Source organism: Suricata suricatta, chromosome 2, assembly GCF_006229205.1.
Source record: "Suricata suricatta isolate VVHF042 chromosome 2, meerkat_22Aug2017_6uvM2_HiC, whole genome shotgun sequence".
NCBI lineage: Eukaryota > Metazoa > Chordata > Mammalia > Carnivora > Herpestidae > Suricata > Suricata suricatta.
The window spans coordinates 177,513,166-177,525,240 of record NC_043701.1 but is presented as its reverse complement, the minus strand read 5'-3'; the positions used below and the strand labels follow the sequence as shown (position 1 = coordinate 177,525,240).

The window sequence follows — 12,075 nt, the reverse complement described above, 5'->3', positions numbered from 1 at the left end:
CAGCCCTGCCTACGATTTATTCTGACTTAACAGATACCACTGCTGCCCCGAGGGAGAGTCCTCAAGCTGGAAATCTTTAGAGAGAGATGCCATTTTGGAGACCTGGCCCAGAAAATGAAGCTAAATTTAGCCAGATGTTCTTATTTTTAAAAGCAGATTTTGGTGAGATTAATGTATTCAGATCCATCCAAGAATGTCTGAGCCAAATGAGGCGGGGGCAGAGGGCTAGGCTCGGACCCAGTTAACGGGACTCCTTGCCACTCCCTGGAACTCTGCCCCTCAGAACTGCGCAACATTCTGACCAGAGACAGGACCAGGATTGAGATGATTCTTTTTAAAATTACGGCAGAATCCCCCTAACACACCATTTATCACCCTGAACACTCAAGTTCAGTGGCGTAAAGTACGTTCGCATTGAACAACCGACCTCCAGAACTCTTTTCAGGGATGAGGTAAGATTCCTCTAACGTCTATTCCCGACCATGGTTAATAACTCTTTCTTCTCTCCTTCTCCTTTATATAAATAATTGGGGGTGGGGGTGGGTCACTAGAGGCAAAGGCAACATCAGATCAGGTGTGTGAAGGGGTCAGAAGGAAAGCACTTTTGGCCTATGAGGTTCCACTGAGTCCACTGAGAGATCTGGAGGGAGGAGGGTCATTTCCCAGACAGAACGGAAGCCTCCCCACCTGCAGACCAGGCCCTGGTCTCAGGCCCCTCTGTGCTGCGGTCCTGCCTCCAAAGCAGCTGCTTTGGGGCCGGGAAGGGCATCCCTTGACCTTTGACCCCACTACCTTTCCCCGCTCTAAATATTAACTGGATGGGGCACTGGGAGGCTCAGTTGGGTAAGCATCTAACTCTTGATTTCAGCTGAGGGTGGTGAGATCAAGCCCTGCGTCAGGCTCTATACTGAGCATGGGGCCTGCTTGGGATTCTCTCTTTATCCCCCTGCCCTTTCCCCTCTTCATGCTCTCTCTAAACAAACAAACAAATAAATAAATAAGTAATAACTAGATGGACAAAGCGATTTGGCACTCAAGTTCCTTCCCTGTGTTCCCTTCAATAAAATGCTCTAACAATAACATTCAGCCATGAAAAAAATACTAGAAATGGTTATTTCCAGCACTTAACAGCATTTGCCGTATGAGCAATACAGCCACAGCTTGAAGCATGTATTTATTCATGCATATAAATATGTAACTGTATCTTTTAGAGTTGCTAACTGCCTCTAAAACACTAAAGAAATCCCTGGGCCAGAAGCAAGCCTGAGAGAGTCCACCCTACCCCGGGGCTGCTGGACGCCTGGGTCCCGGCCAGCTTCCCTCGTAAAGACAGGGAGGCAGGAAAGGTACCTGTCCTTGGGCCCAAGGGACTGCCCTAAACATCCCTCCGGGCCGTGTGGGCAGAGCCACGCGGCCTGGAGACGGTCTGCTCTGTCTGCACCGACGCCCAGCAGGGCGACCCACACACGGACGGCGTGCAGACACCCAGCCTGGTCCTGGGTGACCAAGGACGCAGGCCGGAGCAGGCTGGCGGTGGCTCTCGGTCGTATGCTCCACTCCGGGTCAACCTTGGAGTTTAGGGGGCTCCTGCAGGCCCAGGTCTCCAGGAGAAACAGCCCAGAGACTTCCGCTTCAACATTAGCAGGGACAAAAGCCCTCAGTCACCGCCTGCGGTTGGCCAGGTGCTTATTCCCACGTGAAACCATAGTACTTGGCAAGCAATCGCTCACGCGTCCAATTTGAAATGAAAGAATGGAATGAGAGCTTAAAAAAAATGCATGGGTTTCAGATGAAGACATCCAGTATGCAAGGGGGACAGTTCCATTCCTGACAAGCAGGCAGATGTTGGGTAATCACATTTCCACAGCCAAGCAGTTTCACGTATGCTAATCAGGACGAAACAGAAAAGTAACCTCAGCGCTCTCGGGGAGCCCCATGCCCCGCCTCCCCGTCCCCAGGCCCAACACAGAGACAAGCAGCAGCCATGGAGAAGAAATAAAAAGAGCTGGAAAGGAAAAACAAAAGGTGGGGAAACAAAAGCACATTTAGTGTAAGAGACAGATTCCATTAAATTTACTTACAACAGAGAACACACAGACATCACATCTTCAACCATCCTAAGACAAGAAGACAAGAAAAAAGAGAGACAGACAGAAGGAACTGACAAAAAAGATACCTCTGCAGACAATTGGTTACTAATGCTTTGGGACAGAAGAGTGATCCACGGGGGGGTCTGCGTGGGAGGGTGGGCAATATCCCGGCTTTCTGGAGGGGGCTTCCAATCACCCCGTGAACTGCCGGTGCCCAGAGAGCTTTGTCACATGGTGCCGGATTCCAAGCCCTGCGCTAGAGGTGAGAACAGGACTTGGGTTGGCTTCCCTGACCTGTTGGCTCTGCCAGGAGAGACTAACCAAGCTTCTGTGGGGAAGGAGGGGCTGCCTGGTGGCTACTGGTGGCTCTTGGCCCCGAAATAAGGAACCGTGGCCTTGTTGCCTGAGCATTTCAGAGTTCTGTCTGAGGCTGAAAATGAAGCATCCAACACAGATTCGATGGAGTCTCTAGGAAGGGCCTGGGAGGGGAGCTGATCTCCAGGCTCCTGGTGGGGGAGCCTTGGATCCCAAGACTCACGTGAGACTGCTTAGAGAGCCTCTTCTCAGGGAGCCCCAAGTTCTTCTCAAAATAACTCCTCGGGGAGCCCAGCCTGTCTCCGTTCACACCAGGCAGAGTCAGAGTGGCCAGCAGCTGTGGTCTGCCTGCTCTGCTGAGTGGGTGCCGGAAGCCTAGACTCTGTGACCACGTTCAAGTACTGACTGGACTCCGCGTGGGGGCGGGTGAAAGACTCTAAGAACCATCCCTGCTACGCCGGGACCCGCATCCTGGAAACGGACCCGCAGCCATCCCAGGGACAGCTGCCTCTGAGGACAAATTCCAATAGCACATAAAGGCACTCTACTGAGGCACCTGGGGGCGCTCAGTCGGTTAAGCGATGAACTTCCTCTCAGGTCATGATCTTGCAGTCTGTGAGTTCGAGCCCCGAGTCAGGCTCTGTGCTGACAGCTAGCTCAGAGCCTGGAACCTGCTTCAGATTCTGTGTCTCCCTCTCTCTCTGCCCCTCGCCCGCTTAGGCGCACGCTTGCGCTCTCTCTCTCTCTCAAAATTAAATAAACATTAAAAAAATAATAAAGGCACTCTATTTGGCAAGTGTTTGAGGACCACCGAGCCAATTATTGATGGCCTCCTGGGGATCACGGGGATTTTGGGGATTGTTTCTTCCTTTCGAGTTCAACTGATCTTTCTGGACCTATAGGGCCTTGGACTCTTGTCCGCAAAAGAGGGCTAGAAAAAGGGATGAAGACAAACAAGGTACTTCTGATGGAATGGCTGGGGTGCAGGGAAGGGCCCAGGCCAGACCTCTAGTGCATGGGCCTCCCAGAGACTACGGGTCTGGCTCCTGGAGGACACGTTAGTGAGCAGACACAAATACTATCAATTCTAACATTTGAAGGGCAGATCTCCTAGCTTCTAGGCCACCCCAAAAAGTAATCCCTGTGCCAAACAGGGAAAAGGCTAAGTCACCCAAGGGATGCTGAGCGGGTCTCTAGCAGACCAGTTCCCCTCTGGGAGATGGCCCACCCTCCCCTGGAGTCAAGTGTCAGGCCCTCTGCTAAAAGTAAAGCCTTATGTAAAAAAACAAACAACAACAACAACAAAAAACCTGTTTAAATAAAAAAGAAAAGAGGGTGCCTGGGTGGCTCAGTCAGTTAAGTGGCCAACTTCAGCTCAGGTCATGATCTCAGTCTGTGGGTTCGAGCCCCATGTCGGGCTCTGTGCTGACAGCTCTGAGCCTGGACCCTGTTTCGATTCTGTGTCTCCCTCTCTCTCTGCCCCTCCCCCACTCACACCCTGTCTCTCTCTCAAAAATAAATTTAAAAAATGAACTCTTTAAAAAAAAAAAAAAAAGTAAAGCCTTACACCACTGACATAATGTAGCAAAAGATCAAATATGCCAGCCCCAGAGGGATCTGGGCGCCGGAAGTGCCACCACTGTGGGCACAGAGAGGAAGGGAAACAGGGATCGGGGTGCGAACGTGGAGGCATCACGGCCCGCGGCGGGAGGGCGAGGGCAGCCGCGTGCGCCCGGGCTCACGGCCCAGCCACAGCCCCGCCTCGGAGCTCACCGCCTGCACCCCTGCACTTACGTCTTGAGGGGCGTCTTCTTCTTCTTGGCGGGCTTGTTGAGCCCATCCCCGTCCACTCCGTTGGCTTCGGTGGCACTGGCTGGGATCTCGAAGGAGGCCGGGGACTTCGAAGGCGAGGCTGGGGTCTTAGAGGACGTCTTAAAGGGGTCAACGGATTCGTCGCAGGCGTCTGCGTCAAAGGTGTAGGGCTGCTGGGGCAGTTTGGGGGACTCTTGCATTTTTGAGGTGGAAGAAAAAGGGTTAAAATCGGGGTCATCCCACTTGTCAATATCAAAGGTGTAGGTACCTTTCGCCATAGGGACGTCATTGGGCTCATCGGGGGAGCAGGTGGGTGAGGCAGGAGCGTTGTCGAGTTTCTCGGGCGTTTTTTTCATCTTTGGCCTCCTTAGGGGCATTTTGGCAACCGGCTTTTTGCCGAGCTTTTTGGTGGGAGGGGGGTTTTCCTGCTGGGTGTCCCAACTACCCTTGTCCTCAGAATAGTCAAACTCCAGCCGCACCGAGAGCCCTTTGACCGGGGAGTCCTCCTGTCCCCCGCTATCCGACGGGGTCACCTCCACGGCCTCCAGGGCCGTGGCTAGAGGCAACGTTTTCCTTCCAATGGGGGGTGAGTTCTGCACTCTGCCGCTTCCGGGAGCGGGGGGCACAGCCCCTTCGGCGCCCTCTGAGTCCAGGGGGCAGGTGGCCTTGGGCACAGCAGCAGGCTTCGGGGATGCTTCCTCTGACGGCGTGGGCGTCGCAGGTTCTGTCCTGGCCCCTTCCGTCTTCGTCTCGACGGCTCTGTTCTCCTCAGTGGGGACGGGACTCTCTTCGACCGGCTCTTGCTGTGTCTCTTTCACCGGGGGAGTTTCCGTGGGTTTCTTGGTGGCCTGCTTCTTTTTTAAGGAAGGCGGCCTCGGTTTTTTAGTTCGCTTAAGGGTACTGGAGGCACTGCTTGAGCCCGCACTGCACGCGTCTGGGGCCGGGGCCACGGCCTCGGCGCTGCCTGAGCAGGACGCACCGTCAAAGTCACTGGCTTGCAGGCTGAGCGATCGGGAGAGCGTGGACTTGGAGACAGGGACAGAATCCGTGGACTTCCTCCGCGTGCTCACTTTGCACTCCTGACTCTTAGCGTCCGAGCAGCGGGGCTCCAAGGTCTGGAAATCATCCACCAGCTCGATGGTGTCAAAGTCTAAGTTGTAAGTCCCGCTGCTGGCTATAGGCTTGTCTTCATCGAAGACGGCAGAGAAGGAGTGTGACGGCGGGCGGAAGGGGCTCCCCTCCACCGAGCTGCTGCGTGGGCCATCGGGGACGCAGGCCGTCTCAGAACCGCATCCTGAGGGAAAGGAGACAGAGCAGTCACCAGAGGACGAAGGACCCAGGAGCCTGGACTGCTCTCTAATTGGGGCCGGCCACCCCCCTCTAAATGGAGTCCCCAGGTCCCCCGGTCCCCTGCTGGGTGGGCACCAAGCCTGCTCTCGGGCGGTATCAGCTGCAGACCCCAGGTAGGCTAACCCTCTGGTCCCCCGTCTGATAAATGGGAGGGACGCAGGCTCTTTGGGGACAGCTCAAATCACTCAGTCGTTCCAAAACTGTTACCAAGTTCCCAGTCGGGACTAGGCACCATTCCATTCCAGGGGTTGGAGGTTCAACAATGAACAAAACAGACAAAATCCTTGCTCTTCTGGAAGGTACATTCTTCAGGGAAAAGACAGTTAAGAAACAAACAAGCGAGGGGCCGCCTGGGGGGCTCAGTTAAGTGTCCGACTTCAGCTCGGGTCATGATCTCACGTGAGTTTGAGCCTCACGTTGGGCTCTGTGCTGACAGCTCACAGCCTGGAGCTGCTTCGGATTCTGTCTCCCTCGCTCTGTGCCCCTCCCCCGCTCACACTCTCTTGTAAAAATAAACATACATTAAAAAAAAGAAACATAAACAAGCAAAATGTACAGATGCCAGATGGTGGTACACCGGTACTATGGAGAAAAGTAGGGCCACGGTAGGGGTGCTGCAATTTTAAAATAAAGGAGTTGGCACAGCTCTCCGGGGAGGAAACACTTAAGCAAAGATGAGAAACGGTAAAGGCATGAACCCAGGAGCATTATCTGGTGGAGGTGTGAAGGGAGCATCATAGGTAAAAGGAACAGCAAGTGCAAAGGTCCTGGGGTAGAGGCACATCTAGTGTGTTAAAGAAGCCTCAGAGGCCAGCGTGGGAGAGGAAGAAAGAGGAAGACAGCCATGAGCATCATCAAGCCTGTTTCTGACTCTTCAGAGCCAGCTGAGAAACAACAGGGAGCTTTTCCATGGAGGCCCCGGGGCCACGGCAGCAGGACTGAGGATGCCCTGCCTGCCACCTGTCCTCATGCCAGGTGTCTCCGGGCATACTCCACGTGCTGGCCACGAGATGCTCCATCACCTCGTGACCCCACCGTTCCATGGGCGTCTGGCCAGCCTGGCCTTGGCTTGGCTGCCCTGGGCTCTGCCCATGCCAGGTGGAGCCTTTCATGCATTTCTGGGTTCACAGCGGTCCTGGGCGGTCAGGAGGCCAGAAAACTAACAATACGTCACCAGACAAAGGAGGGCAAAGAGGTTGCAAAGAGGTCTGCAGGGATCGGAGAGGCGGCGCAGCCACGGCCTGGGACGGCGTCCCCAGAGTCGTGTTTCGCTGATGGGAGTCACGCCCCAGCTCCCGCGCCAGTCCCGCTGGGACTCCTGCCACATGAAGTCCGGGATGCTCAGTTAAATCTCAATTTCAGGTAACCGAATGAGGTTTTTGCCGTAAACATGTCTCAGTAACCCCTCATGTACCTGGGATTCAAGTTCAACTGGGTGCCCTGGATTTTATTTGCTGAATCTGGCAGCCCCTCTGCCATAACCCAGCAAATGAACAAGGTTCAGAAACGCTCAGCTCAAACTGAACTGGCCTCCTGCCGCACATTTTCTCAGAGCAATTCACGCTCACTATTGCAAGTGCCCAGGGCGTGAGTATTCTATACGGTGCTTCTGGAACATTGTGCACAAGCAGATCTTTCTCTTGGAGCACCTGGAGAGGAAGTGCTGGGCAGAGGCGGGGGGGATGACAAGGAAAGGAAAGCCCAAGCCCCCGGAGTTCAGGGACTGGCCTGGTCACCATTGCTCTCCCTGGACTTGTCCCACTTCCTCTTGCAGGCTCAAGGTCCTCGGGGTGCCTGGGTGGCTCAGGCGGTTAAGCCTCTGACTGTGGCTCAGGTCGTGATCTTGCAGTTTGTGGGTTCCAGCCCCATACTGGGCTCTGTGCTGACAGCTCAGAGCCTGGAGACATTTTCCAGATTCTGTGTCTCCCTCTCTCTCTGCCCCTCCTCTGCTTGCGCTCTGTCTCTCTCAAAAATAAACATTAAAAAATGCCTCTAAAACTGAAAGCACCTTCTGGAAGCACATCTATTCGTGGCTTAAAACTTTTTCATCTCTTCGGTGCCCAGAGCCACCGAGGCCCTCCTTAGAGCAGACATCCCAGAAAATGGAGCGATTTCTTGAAACCTCACAGTTCTTTCCAAGAGATTCCTCCCTCACCTGAAAACACTCCTGCTTCCTTCCCATCTCAAAAGAAGAAGATTCCTCCCTGCTTCCTCTTTTTTTTTTTTTTTTTAATGTTTACTTATTTTGAGAAGGCGGGGAGGGCAGAGAAAGAGGGAGAGAGAGGATCCCAAGCAGAACGGTTCTGCACTGTCAGCAAGGAGCCTGACGCCGGGGCTCCAACAGTGAGATCACGACCTGAGCGAAATCGAGTCGGCGCTGAACAGACTGAGCCACCCAGGCGCCTCCTGCTCCTTTCTTTGGTCAACTCCCTCCTACGTCCTCCAGGGCCTGGCACCCTCAAGCACCCATCCTCCTGCCTGGACACACAGCACAGGGCGCGGAAGGACCAGGGGATCCAGCAGAAGAGGCGCTTTCAAGTGGGCCGTGCAGGAGGGAGAAAGCCTCAGCCCATCTTGTTCCCAGAGCAAGACCCACGACCACCAGCGTCTTCTCTTCGGGCCGCCTCGCGCCTTCCCAGGTCCTTCCGACCTCAGGACACCCCCGAAATCCTGCACCCGCAGCAGATACTCAGCTTAACCATCTGCTTTCTGTCTGACTCTTTCCTCTTTAGAACCGACCTCCCCTAATTAAGTCATCACAGGTTGGGGAAGCTAATCTTGCTGTGGGGTTTCCGGGCCTGGGCACTGTGGCCATTTCAGGATGGTTAGGACGGGAAGTTGGCCACAGGATGTGTAGCAGCATCTCTGGCTTCTACCCGCTTGATGCCACAGGCACCCCAACCTCAGTTGGGACAACCAAAAATGTTTCTCAAAATGGCCAAATGGCCTTGCGAGGGGCACAAGAGCCCCTGGGTGAGAACCACTGCCCCACTGTGTGCATTCACGCAGGGTGCCCATTACAAGGTGGGGAGGAGGGGGGGGGGCCTTGCAAATGCTCTTCAGAGGAATCCCGGACCCGAGAAAAGGTCACTGCCATGTGTGGGCCCTGATTTTCCAAAGCAAGTGTGGTCCGATCGGGTTCCCAGCCCCTCCTACCGGATTTCTAAATTCCACTCGCCTTATCTGCCTGGAGACCATTCATTCATTCATTCCACAAATAACCTGGGTGCCTCCTACACGTCAGCACTGTGGGACTGCGCTGGACACAGAGTCAAGGAAAGAAAGACAAGACCTCATGCTGGAAGCCATTTCTGAACTCACTAAAGTTGAGAAAACTCCTTGTGAGGTAAGGCGGGTTTGCAAGGCTCCTGCTGTCAGATGGCGACTGATGTCCACCCCCAACTCAATTATTTTTGCTTGAGCACCGACCCCCAAGGTGCCTTGTTGACTGGTATCAGGAGTGACTTGTCCCCTTATCCTAAAAATATGCGAATTGTACCTTGTGAAGGAACTTATTATAGGAATTCCTTCTTTTGTGTTTATGGGAACAAATATTACATTTCCTGAGAAACCTGTTTTTCTTCCCCTCAAGAAAACAGGCTCTTGACCCCTGCTCACAAAGACCTAACTCTTGCCTTTGCCATGCTAAAAACATTGCCGTGTATTTGAATGCTGAAGATCCCTTCCTGCCCCATGTGATAAGCATCTAAGTCTCCTACACCAATCACTACTGATAAGGATTATGCATGAGTCTTCTACCAATCTATGTTCTGGGAAATTTTTACATGCCAAAGAATTTGTCATCAGAAATCATTGTCTAAGGCAAATGCCACTTCTGTGCTGGCCTCATACATTTTTTCCATAAAGCTGACTCTCCCATGAGAGCAGAGATGCCTGCCTGGGGATCAGAAAGAAACTCCAGGCTCTCTCACTCCCTTGTGCTGACACGTCCATCCTTCAGGGAGCCCTGGACCTGATGGAGCTCGACCCCGGCAACCTCACATGGATCCAGCCACGGGAACGGGTCTCTACCTTGTGGACCCCATCACTGGAGACCTAGGCAATGCCTGCCCAGGCTCAAGGTTTGGGATCAGTCTGATAACAACAAGAAAAGGGCATCTCTGGTTCATCATAGGGAGTCCTCCTGGGGGGTCCCAGGGCGTCACTCAGCGCAGGCCACCATAACAAAGTACCACAGTCCCTCTGGATGGCAGGGGTGTGTCCTCTGTGTCCTCAAGCAGCCTTTCCTCTGTGTGCGTTCACCCCGAGGGCTCCACCCTTATGACCTGTTTAACCTTAATCACCTCCTTAAAGGTCCTATCACACTGGGGGTTAGGGCTTCAACATATGGATTTGGGGGAACACAATGTCGTCCGTTAACACAGGCGCAGGGTAGTCAAATCCTCAAGCTCAGGTTAAAAACAAATGTGTTTTGAAACAAGAGGGATTTCTAAGGAAAGAGAGAAAGCCAGTAAGGGACAACTGACGCCATTTAACTGATGTCACCCTACCATCTCCAAAGGCCACATTTCCCAACCTTGCAGGGAGTGTTTCTTTCTTTCTTTTTAAAACATTTATGTTTGAAGAAGAGAGAAACAGAGTGCAAGCAGGGGAGGAGCGGAGAGAGAGAGGGAGACACAGACTGTGAAGCAGGCTCCAGGCTCTGAGCTATCAGCACAGAGCCCAACATGGGATTCGAACCCACAGGCTGAGAGATCATGACCTGGGCCAAAGTCCAGCGCTTAACTGACTGAGCCACCCAGGCGCCCTGGATTGTGGGACTGTTCCTAACAGAGTACTTACTGCTACCTGTGCTGGTCCCTCTCTCTCCTGCCCCTTGCTGCCCACTCCCAACTCTGGACCAGGATCCACGGCCCAGAGGACCGAATGTGTCCACACATGGCACCCCAGCGCTCACACAGTCTCACCTGAGATCAACAGATCAAAGTAAATGGTCTCACACACAGGAGCATGGATTTACCTCTTCTAGGCACATGAATCAATCTATTGCAATTAATAACGTTTATTCTGGAAAAGGTCTTCATTTTAAGGAGGCAACGAGACCTAAGTGGAGCATATTCGGTCTTCATGTGGCACGTTACCGGCGGCCGTGGGCCACTCGGAGCAAGTCCAGGGTGCGTTCAGCACTTCCCAAACCTGCCTACCCTGAGACGCACCGCAGACGCCTCTTAAAACCCCAGCCTCCGGGCTCCAACCTCAAGAAGCACTTTGGCACAGCTTGGGTGGGGGTTCCGAACCCCCATTTCCACGTGACACAGACGTCCGAGGGCCAGGCTGGCTCACCTCACCGGCGTCCTACCAGGACCTGTCCTGGTTCTGAAAACCTCCAGGGGTGGCAGCTGAGTTTGTGCCTCACAAAGGGCTTGGAGGAGGAGCCTGGCTCGGAGGAGCCTCGACTGATCTCTGAGGCCGGTGGCTCCTCAGGGCTGTGGGGATTCTGCCTCGGAGACGCGTGGCCGTGACCGCAGAGCCGGCCCGCGTGCCTGGCCAGCAAGCGAGGCAGGAGGCCTGTGCACACGTGGCTTCTCTTCTAAACCCAGTGGGTCCGTCTTCAGATTCGCAGGGAGACCCTGCTGGTCCCGCCCCCCAACCCAGTGGGTCCGAGCCCACCATTTCCTGGACGTCTGCCCTGATCCCGCACGTCCGTGCTCTCTTCAAATGCCAAAGGCTGAAGAGGGAGCAGGGCTGCCTGAGAGCTGAACTCTGAGAAGGAGCCAGCCTATTCCCACCAGAGCCCACCTTGTGAGCAGCCTGGCGTGGCCCTGGTCGGGAGAGCCTCGCTAGGGGGGGCAAAATGTGACATCACCCCATGGGCACCCCGGAGCACTGTGGGGGAACAGCCTCCTGGAGCGTGGTGTGCAAAGCCAAGGAGGAGCCTGGGATGGACCTGGGGTCTACAGGTGGGGTGTCCACACACCTGTGCTCAAGGCCACCCCAGGAGAGGGCTGGGGCTTGGGTGAGTGGAGAACGAACAGACTGACAGCCAGGCCTCCATTCATACTCTTGCTCTGGCCGGAAGCCAGGCGAATTGTAAAATGCAATGACATTTGATCTTGATGTTGGTTTTACAAAGAAATGGGTAGAGTTCTTTTTACCTGCCCTGGGTTCAAACAGGCTATTACTTTACAAAGGGTAGATACTCCTGGGCTGATCCCCAAGCAAATATGCTCCGTCGCTCTGGGGGGAAGGGGTTAGGACCAAAAATTAGGGAGGGCAGGTGTCTTTGCTGGTGTCTGACAAGTGCAGTTTTCAGATTCTCCCATCTTGGCAGCTCATCAGCTCGTGCTGTCTGATTCTGCATGGCCAGTCTGGGTGCTGGGCCCGGAGAGGGCTCTTCTGGCAGTTTACTTGATTTTGAGGTGAAGGAGCCAGAGGCCTGCTGAGAGTCTTCAGCGTTACCATGTTTTCTTTCCTATTGTAAAGCATTTTCAAATTCTCTTCCTATAATATTGTAAAAAAATAAAAAAAGTCACCCTTAGGTTTAATG

General features: G+C 53.9%; 1 protein-coding gene across 8 annotated transcripts in view; it reads right to left on the bottom strand.

Moving 5' to 3' along the window:
- The window catches only part of TACC2 (transforming acidic coiled-coil containing protein 2), a 207,658-nt gene that overhangs the window by 34,742 nt on the left and 160,841 nt on the right, over window positions 1-12,075 (bottom strand). For all 8 annotated transcript variants that reach the window (XM_029932718.1, XM_029932722.1, XM_029932719.1 and 5 more), the window contains one exon: window positions 4,200-5,511. In XM_029932718.1, the coding sequence (XP_029788578.1) occupies window positions 4,200-5,511 (1,312 nt within the window). The remainder of the gene's footprint in view (window positions 1-4,199; window positions 5,512-12,075) is intronic.